Genomic DNA, 13,023 nt, shown 5'->3' with positions numbered 1-13,023 from the left:
TTTCCTCTCCCAATCTTTCACAACATTTATCGTGAAGGATTGGGAGCCTTACATTTTCTAATTATGTATTTCCATCTTTCTGCATCATTAAAGCGGGCTGTTCCTTAAGAGAAAAGATTTAACTGCCCGGCTTATGCAAAAGGATTACGGTAATAGAAAGCTCATTCAGGAAGATGAGAAAACAAAGACGTCCTCTACCTTCTCTTCTATTCCCACCTGCTGTTCTGGTTTATAGGCTCATTCAGTTATACTCCACCACCATTCAACCCCCTTTAGAGCTAAATTTATCTTGGGACATGAGGTTTTGTTGCGGTGTTAACTATAGTGATGAACTCCCACATACATTTATAGACACACACACACACATATAAATGATTCCTGTGGGTCCCTGGTAGCTTTGGTACTCATTTGGGCCGTCTCCTTTGGGTTTCTTGATTCCCATATAGCAAATTTAGAATAAATATGGTTCCCTTGAGAGCAAAAGTCCAGCAAAAATTCCCAGTTGTCTGCAACTCTCTCTGTGAAGTCTATCTCTTATTGTGTGTGTTTTTGTCTTACTTTTTACACAACACATATAAATGTGATTCATCAGGTTCTCTATGCATAATGCACATCTTATGAGAGACCAACCACAGCCCAGCATTCTGCTGTCATTTCATCCTCTGAGCTAGCTTTTTGTTCAGGCTTTCATTTGTGAGACATGGTTAGAATTTTTTGGTTAATAATTCTACTTCTAAAGGATTTTCCCTTCCCGGCTCCTTTTAAATCTGTCAGCTCTCCCTGCAGGGATGCAGAGCGCATGTGGAACACATCTACAGGGTCACATTCATTTAGACATGTCCTATTGATTATATGTTTATTTTGCAAAGCCCAAAATGGGATAATCTCTAACTATATTATTGTGAGGCTTTACAAGATTATAGATTCATTATTTCTGCAGAGCACTATCAAAGGGCATTGTGGTGAGCTGTGAATGCCGTTGCACTCATATATAGGAAGACATGAGCAGAATTAATAATTTAATGATATGAAAGATCTTCACTTAATACAAGGTCACATTTGTTTTATTTTGACAGCATATCTTCTTCCACAAAGACCAGAAAGGCTGTTTTCATCACAGGCATAAAATATGCCCTGCTTAGATATATTTTTTTTATTCTGCAGATGGCTAAAGTGTCAACCCCTCAACTCAAGTCCTAACTACCCAATCACTTTCATTCATCCTACAGAGACGGGTGCAATAATAAATGAATTTAACATTCACTGACAGCCACAGCGTCATGCCTCACTAACTAGCACTATTATTTAGGAGAGACTCATGGATTGATGTTCTAGTGTAAAGCAGGCATCCGTGATAAGATTTCAGATAGGCTACCTGAGGGTGGAAGTCTGTCTTCATTGATGGAACCCACATCTTTAGCTCAGCCAATGGCATTAGCAAGCTCCACCACACCCGGTAAGCTGACTGGTTAGAGCTAAAGGGTTTTCGTCCTCTAATGGCTAACAAGCTTAACTCCAGCATTTCTTATTAATATTCTGTGAACACAGACGCCACCACTGGACTAGAACATTGCTGGGCCTCTCAAGAGCATCATTTTTTACTCATTATTTATTTCTACAGAATAATAAATATTGTCACAATGTTTAAAAAAAAAAAAAAAGGAATAATATAATGGTTACCAAAAAAGAGTCAGACTGAAAAACTGTGAAATAATTATTTATCCTTTGTATAGTGGTTCAAAATCTGAGGGTGCAGTAATTTAGTAGTGTTTCAAATTTAAATCCCATATAATATAAAGCAGGGTCTGTTTCGATTTGCCTAGATCAGCCAAAGTCAAGAGTCATTCTGCACACTGTGTTGTGGCCTACTTAAAACCTGAGAAAATCCCATGGAGCTCACCTAAAAAAAGAAAGTGATGTATATTTTGGAAAATTGTATTCAAAAAACATGAATAACACAGGCTGTTGACTATGTTTTTCGTAATGCTACCCAGTCATATTCAAAGTGACCCACCTGACCCTAACATCCATTTAAAAGCAGCACATTCTGGTCAGGTTAATATCACAAACTGACCATCTCCTAATACCAGTTTTAATTCACTTTTTACATTAATAAATAAATGTTTATACACCTCTAACTCTACACATGTGAGTAATTTCAAACTGAATTACTGTGGCTTACCTGCAGTAACTTCACCAGCAGTGCCCACCCCACACTGTGGGAATCACTGGCCTAGGCACACACAAAGTAACATATAATTTACTTATTGTTTGGACTTTGATTTAAAGGTATATTATGTAAATTCTGATACCATTAGTTAAAAAAACATGTCTGCTAGTGCATGAAAGTGGGAGCACAGGAGTTGTTGTCTTCGCCAATGTGTCATATTTTGGCTTAAAATGGACTCAAGGAGCAAGCTGGTTAATATTTAGGGGCAGCTGGTAATTGGCTGGGGAGGATGGTTTATCAGGGACGCGACCAGGAGCCCTGCCAGAAGAAGAGAGAAAGTGTTAACAGCAGCCAAGATCAATTGAACAAGACATTGCAGACTTCTTTAATTAAGTTCCACTATCTTCTTTTTGGTCTTATGAATAAAGTTTCCAGAGATGTTCACGGCTGGTAGGCCAAAATCCAAATCAGACCAGGGGTGCAGGGAATGGTGTTCAGGCAGGTGGAAAGCAGGTAAATCCATTCCTATCCAAGGAAAGGAAGTGACTGATTTTAACATGATTTTCTCCCTGCATCTTCAGTATCCACGCTCTAGGTTCAATACTCACCTGTCTCTCACCATGTCTTCCAGTGCTGGTCAACTCAGTCTTCATGTTTCTTACTTGTCTGCTCTCCTGCCTGCAACAATCCTCCGGACAGGAAAAATGTTGTGCATCTTGGCTACTCACTCCTTGACTCTCTCGGACACTCACCTAGCTGCCTCCCCTGTTTCATGTGCGTCACACATGAAACAGATATTCCCATTAACTTTTACACTGAATCCGTCAAATCAGATCTTCATAGATTAGAATTGGAAATTTATATTTTGTCCACAAATAGTGGCATAGTTGCAACATGACATAGGTCATGTCATGGTCACAGGGAGATTACCATCGTATTTTTCCTGAAGTCTGACTGACATATTTAGCAGCAGTGAGGGCTTCCATTACTGCCAGGAAATCCAGACATCAGATAAAACGTCATTCAAGACACTGTGTTCTGGGCACCTTGCAATGTTTATGAATACAAGTTAGAGAAATTTTAGATTTCTATAACTATGAAGTCTGAGTTTATACTTTTAACAGCAACACTGAGAATGTTAATAGATAGAAATACAAAATAAAAGTGCACAGTTTTAGATTCTCCTATAAACCAGCGGTCTCCAACCCCCGGGCCTCGGACTGGTACCGGTCCGCGCAGAGGGAGGGAGTCTTGAACACCTTGAGCTGAACTCTATGCTGATGGAATCTTATCATTCAAATACTGCCCCTGAAGTTCATGTCTGTTTTTGCTCCCACTAAAAACCCTGAAGGTCATCATCCTTCATTGGAAGTCAGTGTTGAACTCCCTGCACAGCAGTGCACCTACATTCAAAATGAGGAAAGAGAAAGAAACAGCGCTAACAATGTTCCCCAAAAAAACTTTACTGGTGCACATAAAATGGATCATGGAATATTATGTTAGGAATACTGCTAGAAAGGATTTTCCCATTTGTATTTTGCTTCATTGTACTTATTAAGGATTCAGATTAGAGATTGAGATCAGGAAAAAATTCTTCTTTAGACACAGATTAAAAGTAAATCAGCACTGATACATATTCTGATATTTTTTTCCCACTATTTCATATTATTAGCCACATCATATTACAGTGTATAGATACAGAAGCAACATTTCAGGGCTGTTGTATGTTCTCTTGCAATAATAAATGAGCTTCTACCACAAAGACTCGATATAGGTAACAAGACACAAATGCATACATTATCGTGTATGAAACAGTTATTCACAAGCCATTATTCTCAAAGTGGGAAACAAAGCATGCTGATTTCTTGCCCCTGGGGATAAAACAAAGGGCTCAAGGTGTTTTTTTTTTTATTTGTGAATGATAATCGACTGCTCATGGTTAAGTACAAAATTAGACTGCAACAGCTGTGTCACCTGCGAAAGGCGGTGTGAATTGGATTGCTCCTCATTGTGTAGTCTAGCCTATACCAGCCGATGCAGCTGGCCGCCTCTGCTCTGTGGTTAATATGATTGACTGCTCCACTGTCTGTTGACTAATGTAATTTTCTGCAGCTATTTTGGTAAAGACTTGATCAGTGTAAAAGGCGACGGTCCTTCCTTGGTCACGGAAGGATCAAGTCACCTCCTGGGTGAAGACAGCCGCAGCAGGCTCGCGGCGGAGCCGCCGAGCGGAGCAGCCAGTCACCCCGTTTACGGTAGGCCAGCCACACCAGCAGCAGCATCACTGTGACAAGCGAGGAGCCAACCACCAGGCTGACTATGACCAGAGCCAAGTCCAGTTCTGATGGTTCTGATAAAAACACAAACAAACAGACCGTAAAAGTCACAGCCATGACTTGTTTGTGCAGTGTTCCCTAATATAGCCTCTGTAGGAATTATATCTCACTTATCTTAACTGCACTACTGTATAGCTCTGTGTAAATAATCATTCTGTACATTCGATAATCTTTAATCCTACAACTGTTTACAACTTGCATAGTTCCCATTTCTGTATAGCTGTATATCCCAGATTCTGTAAAGTTATTTATTTCATATTCTGTATAGTTTTTCATATTTATATCCTGTTCATATCCTGTACATAGCTTGTACTCACTACAGCCTGTACATACTTATAGTTATAGAATATTCACAACATACTTCATACCGTGTACATTATAACATACCATAATAGACCCATTTCTGTAATATACTCACATATCTATATTATTGCTAATATATATTGTAATATATCTATATCACTAAAGCACTTCTGGATGGATGCAAACTGCATTTCGTTGCCCTGTACCTGTGCATGTGCAATGACAATAAAGTTGAATTCTATTCTATTCTATTCTATTCTAATCTCTTTTACTTTCATCGTGTAGCTTTATATGACGCACTCATGAGGAGAATATCTAATTTCCTGTCACATCATCTGCCGTGCATGCTCTGTTATCTCAGATCATCATTTTTGTATAAGGACCAGCTAATAATTACCTATCTCCTCTGGAAAGGTAGAGTTCTTCACTTGTTTCAACATGGGTCCAAAGGATATGCGATTTTTCAGATTGGTGGCAAAAGTTTGCGAGCCCTCTGAGGGAAGTGCACGCCTCTTCTGAAGGCACTGCTACAAAAAGACGAGGAGATATAAAACAATTAAGTTTGGAAACTGGTGAAATAGCTAACAGGTTATTATCTGTTTGGGTGATGGATGGTTGTTCTTTCTGTCTGTGATGATAAACAGAAAGAAATGTGCACGAAACCAACACAAACAAATCACTCCTCTGATAAATATTTTGGAAAAACCTGATTTCTTTCCTGCCAGTTTTTTTTTTTAGTTGAATAAAAAGAGCATGAGCAGAAGTATTTATTTCAAATAAAGAGCTGCAAATATGGATTTGAGCTTGTAAGGAACAGCTTTCATTTAATCTAGGCATCCCATTCTGATTTAGAGCAGCTCAAACTGGGTTTTTGCAATGCAATGTATAGCTTTTCTGTAGCTGATGTGCTTCACCAGAATGCATAGTCTCACATCAAGTGCAAAGAAGAAACACAATTTGTCACAACAAGAGGGGGGAAGGAGCAATAGATGTGGACAAAGAAAGTTGCAGATAATGCAGTACAATTTGTGTCAAAGCTCAAACTCTCAAAGTGTTTTACTGCTCTATAAGATGGAGCTTTTATCGTCTATCATATATCCCCACTGTTTTACATGACCACTGTAACAGGAAAAAACAAAAGAAAAATGGCTGAGAACTTAGCAATACTAGAATCACAGCTGCTGTGGGAGCTGTGGAAGTGCTCTTCAAAGCCAGACATCAAAATGAGTCTCTGGAGTTTTTCCTCTCTTTCACCTCCGCCCTCTAACATGCACTTGTCAGATGATTCCCCTTTTCTCATTAAATCAGAGCCCTCATTCCCAAAACAGCAGGATACAGGGGTTGGTATTAGAGCTGCTTGTCTAGTGCTATTCTCTAACTTTGTGAAGACCTCATCTAACCTATAGTGTGTCTATAATCACGTGACCAGGGTTCCAGGCTGTGTGTTTGATTCCTGGGGTTTGACTCCGGTCTTTGTAATCTTGCTAAAGAGTGAGATGTATAAAATACTTATTAGTATTAGCAATGGCATGTTGCATTAGTTGTACCAAAGGATTCTTTTAACTTTGATTCTGAAAAATTATGTATGCCTATGCTTTCAAATAATTTTCATTTACCGTCTCTCTTTGCTCTTGTACGCAACCAATTTAAAGGAGCCCGCTCACTTCTAGTCTGTCTCCATGTTTTCCGTGTCACAAAATTTAAATTACCTTCAGTCGCTTGCTCTTTCATTCTCTCACATCATTACGCTGTGCACCCACTGCAATCTTACCCTTTCACAGTCAGAGTGGTTCCTCAGGCAGACACTCAGATCGCAGTGTAGGTACACTACTGAGTAATTAATCATTTGGAAGAGACTGATGGTGAAGCTGGCACTCGTTGACAAGGCAGTGGGCAGTAGTGTGATCCCTGCTGGTTCTGCTGCTAACCTGAGGCACCAAAACAAATGCAGAGTATAACCTTAGTGGATTTTTTTTTCTTTAAAAGAAATAGCGGAATGTTTAAGGAAAAGCGGTTAAAGTGAGAAAATCCTGCCACATGCCATGGAAGCTGCAGTAATCAATAAACAGTGCACCCTTTTTGTGTCAATATTTTGGATTGGACTGAGCTGAACACTTAAAAAAACAATAAATCATATTAGGTAAATGTCAGTTTTTGTTTTAGGGTGTTGTAAGATTGGTAGTTATGGTATGTAATGTTAATAAGTTTTGCTATAAATTCTGATTTAGCGTCCAGAATATATTCACCAGTGTGCTGATTTTTTAAGCATTTCCTCAGCTCTTTAGGAGTTATTGAGGTTATTATTTCAAGGTAATTTAAAATGATTTACTGTTTTTTTTTCTTCATTTCACTCAGGAGAAATACATTTGAAAAAAAAAACTGCACATCACTGGTGTAAACATTTTTTTAAGTTTAACAGTCACTCAGACTTTGATATTTTACAGGTTGTCTATTTACAGTATATTGCTGCTTCTCCATATGTGTGGAGTGCACCCAATTTCCATCTATCTGACTGATCCTGGCTCAGAGAGATAACACCATCAACCTACAACAGCCTTCTTTTTATCTAGAATATTTAACTCTTAGAAATGGACCTGCAGCTTCCTGGATTGATGTAAGTTATAGTAAAACTGTTTATCTGGTAAAATAAATAAATAAATAAAAATAAACATTCTTTTAAGCAGTGACAGTCTAGCCCTACGTATAATAACAACCCTGGGCCGTGTGGATAAGTGTTACCTGGTAAAAATGTGATACCTGAATTTTTTTAATTATTTTATTCCCCCATCACCAGGTCAGAGATTCGGAAAAATTGAACATTTAAACTTATATTTAATCCAAAGTTTGAATGAGACTGCCTAATAACCTTATTACAAGAAGTCAACAAACACTGATGTTATCAAAGACATCAGAATTCTATCCATCCATCCATTTTCTTGACAGTTTATCCAATTCATTGTGGTGGGGGATTGCCGGAACGCAAGAGTTGGAAAAGAACACAAACGCTTATTTCCGGCTTTCCTGTTTACCTGGAGAAAAGACAGCAGGTAGAGTTTGCAAGGTCTGGCTGGATGGTTGGAGACAGGCAACAGGAGGTGACCCCGAGGTTTATCTGACTGTTGTTTGTCTTTAGGTTGATAACCACTCTGAGGTTCCCCTGGGCAGGTACAGCATCGCCAGGCTCTACACCTCTCCCAAGGTCAAGACTCATTTCTGCTGTGTAGTTTCCACTGCCACACAGATCCTCTGAAACTTCTGTTATACTACCAACAAATTGGTGTATTTGCAACATGAATCTTAACATATTTACATCATAAATATCTTTAAAGAAGGGCGGCACCAAAAATGTTATTGTGTAAAGTACTGCATATTACATACTTTATGTTACTGCTAAACATACACACATAAACATACATCTTATTTTGTGATTGATTTCTCAATGTAGACATTCGTTTACATCTATTTTGATTTAGTATAGAAATCAGCTTTAGGACTTGCAGTCACATGAGTATCTCAGGTTGAACAAATACAGCTCTGAAAACTCTTCCCACCTCAGAGTTTTCACAGTTGTGAAGGGTAGTAGTAGTTATGTCTAAGTTATTTTGCTCAGCTAAAATTCCTAATTGTGCTATAAACATTCATTGACTGCAGAAATAAATAAATAAAATGGCATCCTAGTCTGTTTGCCAACTGTGGTTCCTGACTTCTTTTCACAAATTAGGAAGAAAAAAAACGTAAAAGTCATGGGATCATTTCTAGTCAATATTTTAATCATTCAAAATCTCCAGTATGTGTTAACTAATTATAAATAGTAGCATTACCCAGAGAGATACAGATGTGATGAGGTCCTTCCCCTGCGCTTCAGCTTTGGCAGCTCGGACTCAGACTCTGGCAGTAACAGGCTGCGCCCAGACTCTTCTTTAGCCGCGGCACTCACTAACCTGGTGGCATTTTGCGCTTCAAGTACCTCGACATTGCCTGCTCCTCGGTTTAATTGTGTTTTTGTGTTTTTTTCAGAGAGCACCGTCAGCTCAGTAGCCTTTATTTTGGTCTGCAGAAGAGCTGCTTCAGGTTCAGATAAAGTGACCTCTTTAGCAGGAACCTCCTGAGCCTTCGAGGTCTCTCTGTGAAAGCGTCTTTGTGTTGTTTTCCTTACAAAGTGGGGCCTCTCAGGTGTCCAGTGCCTCTCCAAATGAACAGCTTTAGCTGCCACACTCCTGGCCTTTTCTGACATCGTTTCATCAACGCCACGATCGGATTCACCGATACTGATGAATGCTGAAAGCGTTGCATATTCAAGGTCAGCGGCCTGCGGTGTAGCCTTTCCAGCTACAAGACAGTCAGAGCTGCAATTGCCATTTTCTGGTTTTGCGCCAGCAGTGTCCTCGTCTCTGAAATGATCTCTTTCTGTGACTGCACCCTGTGTTTTATACATTTTCTGACTATGATCAATTTCACCTGGTCCAGTTGTTGTTTCAGTCGTCTTGGTTGACCGAGCACAGCCGATAGTCCTACAGCTGCTTTTATTAATAATGTCTGTGGGCGAGATCCTTGTAGTTGGTGCAGAATCTGCCATAAATCCAGATATCAATTGACTTATTGAAGTCTTTTCATGCGAGGCCTGCCTGTCAGGCTGCTCTGTTCTGTCCTGCGTATATGCTGCAGAAATTTTCTCAAGTAGAGATTGTTTGGCTTCAAAAGCACTCTTTGTAGTCAGAGCTGTTTTGATGTCTTTAATTAATGAATATTCCATTTTTCTAAGCATGGTAGATGTTGGACCATGCAAACCTTCAGCTCTGTGGGATGTCTGCAGCAAGTCTCTTTGGATGTCCTTCTCTGGGTCATTAATATTATGTGTTATTACAAATACAGCAGGAGCAGCATGCTGACTCTGTTCAATAGTCCGTACAGAAATTTTATCCTCAGGCAGCTCGGCACTGTGTGTTTCTGTTGTGTGTTGTCTTTTCACAGCAGGGGTGGGTTTGCCAGTAGTAGGAGTTATGGGACGCCCTATCAATGACAAAGACTCAGTATGACGATTCGAGTGCTCTATGTGCTCAGCAGCAGCGCGAGATGAGTTTTCCACAACTGGCACACTCTCACTAGCCATCAGCAGTGATTCGTGATCTTCTTTGGACACAGTAACACCACCTATGGTAGGAGTTGGAGCCAGGGACACGGAATCATCAGTTACTGCTGTTATCATTTGAAAGGAAGAAGTAATTAGCTGGTCGTCAGTCTGGTGTGTGGATTTACTGAGGATAATGATATCATTTCTGAAAGTAATATGTGCAGCAGGGAGAGCACTGTTGCTCACTGAATTGTTTTGCTTTCCGGGTGTTTTTTCTGCATGATGCTTCACATCAGAAACAGACATTTTAGTCACATCATCATGCTGGATTTTAGGCATTTCAGGCCAACCTTCTGACTCAACATCTGGAGAGGTGCCAGATGGTGCCACATGTGTGCTAAAGGCAGGTGTTCCAAAATCATACACAAAATTGTCGTCCATAGCCTGCTCAGTCCTGGGCCCAGCATGAACCGCAAGCATGACAGACTTGATGGGAACTGTCACAGTGCTGTTTGCTTCATTTTCGCCATTTACACTGATCAGGTCATTCTCATGAATCATTTTCATTGCTGGTTTATCAGCCTGCATTATAGACAAAGAATTAAGTTCATCTATGTTATCTTTATTGCTGCCGGTCATTGGTGTAATAAAAGGTAAACTGTTCTTTTCAAGTCTCATCTCTGATATTTGCTCTGTGACCAGCTCTAAATGTTTCACTTTCAAGGTCACCATTGTTCGTGCATTATCGTTCTCCTTGATTTGATTTGTCTCATCAGCAGTCCCTAACAAAGACTTGACACGGTCACTTTCACCATTCGCATGTTGAGTGTTGGAATTGGCCCTAAGTAAGTTTAGTAAGACAGGGCTAACCGCTGATCCGGTTAGACCTGTCAGCCTATAGGTGCCAGGTAAAATGTCACCTCCAAACAGGCTGAGATTTAGCAGCGGTGACATGTTGGTATGGGGAAATTGATCGTTTTCCGCTTTAGGACTCGATGATGCCGTTAGGGTATGCACAGATCTCTGCTCGTTACCATCAACAGAGGTATGCAGAGCATCTGGATGGGCTGTCTGCTCTGACAGTTTAAATGAGCATGGCTGGCCTGAAGTCATGTCAAAAGAGGGGGAGGAGGAGGACTCGCTGATCTGAGGGACAGGCTGCGCTTGGCGAGGCTGCAACTGGCCTATGGAGATGTGGGCCTCGGATGACAAGGCTGTGGCCGTGGGTGGCCTAGTAGATGAGTGATTATACATCTTCTGGTGTGGACCGGGATTCACTGATGCTATAATGTATTCTGCTTGCTCGCTCTCATTTGCGGTATGTAAAATTGAATTGGCCTTTGAAACTGAAGCACTAAATTTATGCGTCTGATCTGGGATGTCGTAAATAATTGATATATTGGGAGTAGAACTATTTACTGTAAAGTGGGGCTCAGCTCTCGGGAATCCAGCTGCGGTTGTCAATCGATGGGTGGTGAGTGACAACATATTGCTGATAGTCTTTAGTAAAGGGTGAGTGAATTTAGCTGCACTGCTGTTTGGGGAAACCGATGGCTTTAATACGTCCCCAAACTTTAAAGTGTGATGTCCAAATGTAGCTTCAACAACTTCGTTCCGGGCACTTTCTTTAGCGAGTGATGACGTAACTTCATGTTTTGGAAAAACGTCCTTGGGGGGAGAGAGATGAGATCTAGTCTGTGTGTATGGCTCTTTGGGAAGAGATGTTGTTTTCGATTGGATGGGGCTCTGACTTGTTGTTCTGTGATTTTTTGTCACTTTATAGGTAAATGATTTATTTGTGATTTCCACAATTGCTGTAGCATTTTCTCCCAGATGAATGCCCTTGTTCTCAGTGGTTCCCAGCTGTTTAATCAAACTGGGGCAGGGAGACAGGTTCTCAACAATGTGTTCTTTATCTCTGTTAAATTCTTTCGAATTAGTAGGGGGTCCAAAGGGAACATTTGTCATGTCCTTTTTCCCAGTTTCCCCAACACATTTATTGTCTTCTTTCCCCTCTGGCGTTTTCTCACTTCTATCCTCTGCTTCTTCCCTTTTTAAAGACTCACTCTGCTTTTCAGCTGCAACTTTTAGGAAATTCTCTTCATATATTTTAGTCACACTGTCTCTTTCAGCTCCTTCTTCATCACTGATTTGCCCTTTGCTTTGATCCAGGTTTTGTCTCAAGGTTACACCCTCCTCTCCATTGGTCATTTCACCTTTTTCCCTACTCATGTTGGCGGTTTGCGCTGCCATTTCTTCCCCTTCCCTGTCTACATTTTGATTTGTCTTAGCTCTGGTATTGATTATTTTTTCTTGTTCTTCTTCTCTGCTCTCTTTAAATTTTTCTCTTTGATAGTTCAAAGTTGTGTCTTTCCTGTTTTTCTCTCCTTCCTGCAACTTTATTATTGCGTTCATCTCCTCATCGTTTTCTGTCTTGTTCCCATTTTCTACAACTGCATACAACACCTGTTCATTTTCATCTCTTGATTTTGTATCATTATCTCTTAGTGACTCTCTGATTAAATCCCCACTATATGTTGAATAAGACTGACGAGTTGATGCTACATTCTTCCCTCTAGCTACATCATAAGTTCCTACCTGGATGAGTTTAGACTGAGTCCCTGAAAATTTACTTATTGTCAGTTTCTCAGAAAGAGATTTGCTTGATAGTGTTGGTAGTGTCAACACGGGCATGTCATCACCAAAGTCCTGACTCAACTCTGAGAGAAACAACTTCCTGGGCAAAACTTCTGTTGTTGCGGTGGTTGTAGTTTGTGGTTCTCTTATAACTGGTTTATTCATTGGCCCTGGGGGATCAACAGAAGAATGTTTAACAATGCTGTGTACAGCGTTAAATGTCAGAGGATCTTGTTTATCTGTCAAGTGTGTCTTTGTGGTTGCAGATGCAAGCTTTATGGCAGAATCCTTTGGTAATAATGTCAGTATGGGTCCTTTGGTCTGAAAGCTTGGTTTAGCTGGTGTTTGGAGTCTCAGAAGAGAGATCAAAGAATCCACTCTTCCTGTCTGAAAGTGAGACTCAGGATTTTCGACTGGCAAAGCGGTTGGCCTACTCCCGCTGAAGGGTGTTGCTGCACTGTGAGCTTCAATCGAGCTCATTCTTACTGCTGGATGAGATGCAGTGC

General features: G+C 40.4%; 2 protein-coding genes and 1 long non-coding RNA gene across 4 annotated transcripts in view; 1 reads left to right on the top strand and 2 right to left on the bottom strand.

Moving 5' to 3' along the window:
* LOC309687686 (uncharacterized protein) overlaps positions 1-13,023 on the bottom strand; it is a 236,000-nt gene that overhangs the window by 181,922 nt on the left and 41,055 nt on the right. The gene's annotated exons all lie outside the window — the stretch shown is intronic.
* On the bottom strand, positions 3,663-12,966 carry LOC309687035 (uncharacterized protein). The gene is made up of 5 exons (XM_082501702.1): positions 8,631-12,966; positions 7,839-8,072; positions 6,581-6,737; positions 5,207-5,336; positions 3,663-4,520 (listed from the first exon to the last, which is right to left on the bottom strand). The coding sequence occupies exons 1-5, from the start codon at positions 12,680-12,682 to the stop codon at positions 4,333-4,335; spliced, it is 4,761 nt and encodes a 1,586-aa protein (XP_082357828.1). The 5' UTR covers positions 12,683-12,966; the 3' UTR covers positions 3,663-4,332.
* LOC309687036 lies at positions 7,248-8,004 on the top strand. The gene is made up of 3 exons (XR_014270608.1): positions 7,248-7,423; positions 7,753-7,856; positions 7,943-8,004. It is a non-coding gene; the product is annotated as an uncharacterized lncRNA (long non-coding RNA).

The sequence above is a fragment of the Aulonocara stuartgranti genome, assembly GCF_965226115.1.
Source record: "Aulonocara stuartgranti genome assembly, chromosome: 14".
Taxonomy (NCBI): domain Eukaryota; kingdom Metazoa; phylum Chordata; class Actinopteri; order Cichliformes; family Cichlidae; genus Aulonocara; species Aulonocara stuartgranti.
Note: the sequence above shows the minus strand (reverse complement) of the source record. Positions and strands in the feature narration are given on the sequence as shown.

Bases quoted from the DNA above. Each gene is read 5' to 3' on its own strand.
- LOC309687035 (XM_082501702.1), bottom strand. From the start codon at position 12,682: ATGAATAAACCAGTTATAAGAGAACCACAAACTACAACCACCGCAACA. The intron at 8,073-8,630 runs GTAATGCTACTA...ATTTGTTGGTAG, and splicing joins TCACATCTGTATCTCTCTGG to TATAACAGAAGTTTCAGAGG. The intron at 4,521-5,206 runs GTAATTATTAGC...TGTTTTTATCAG, and splicing joins TACCTTTCCAGAGGAGATAG to AACCATCAGAACTGGACTTG.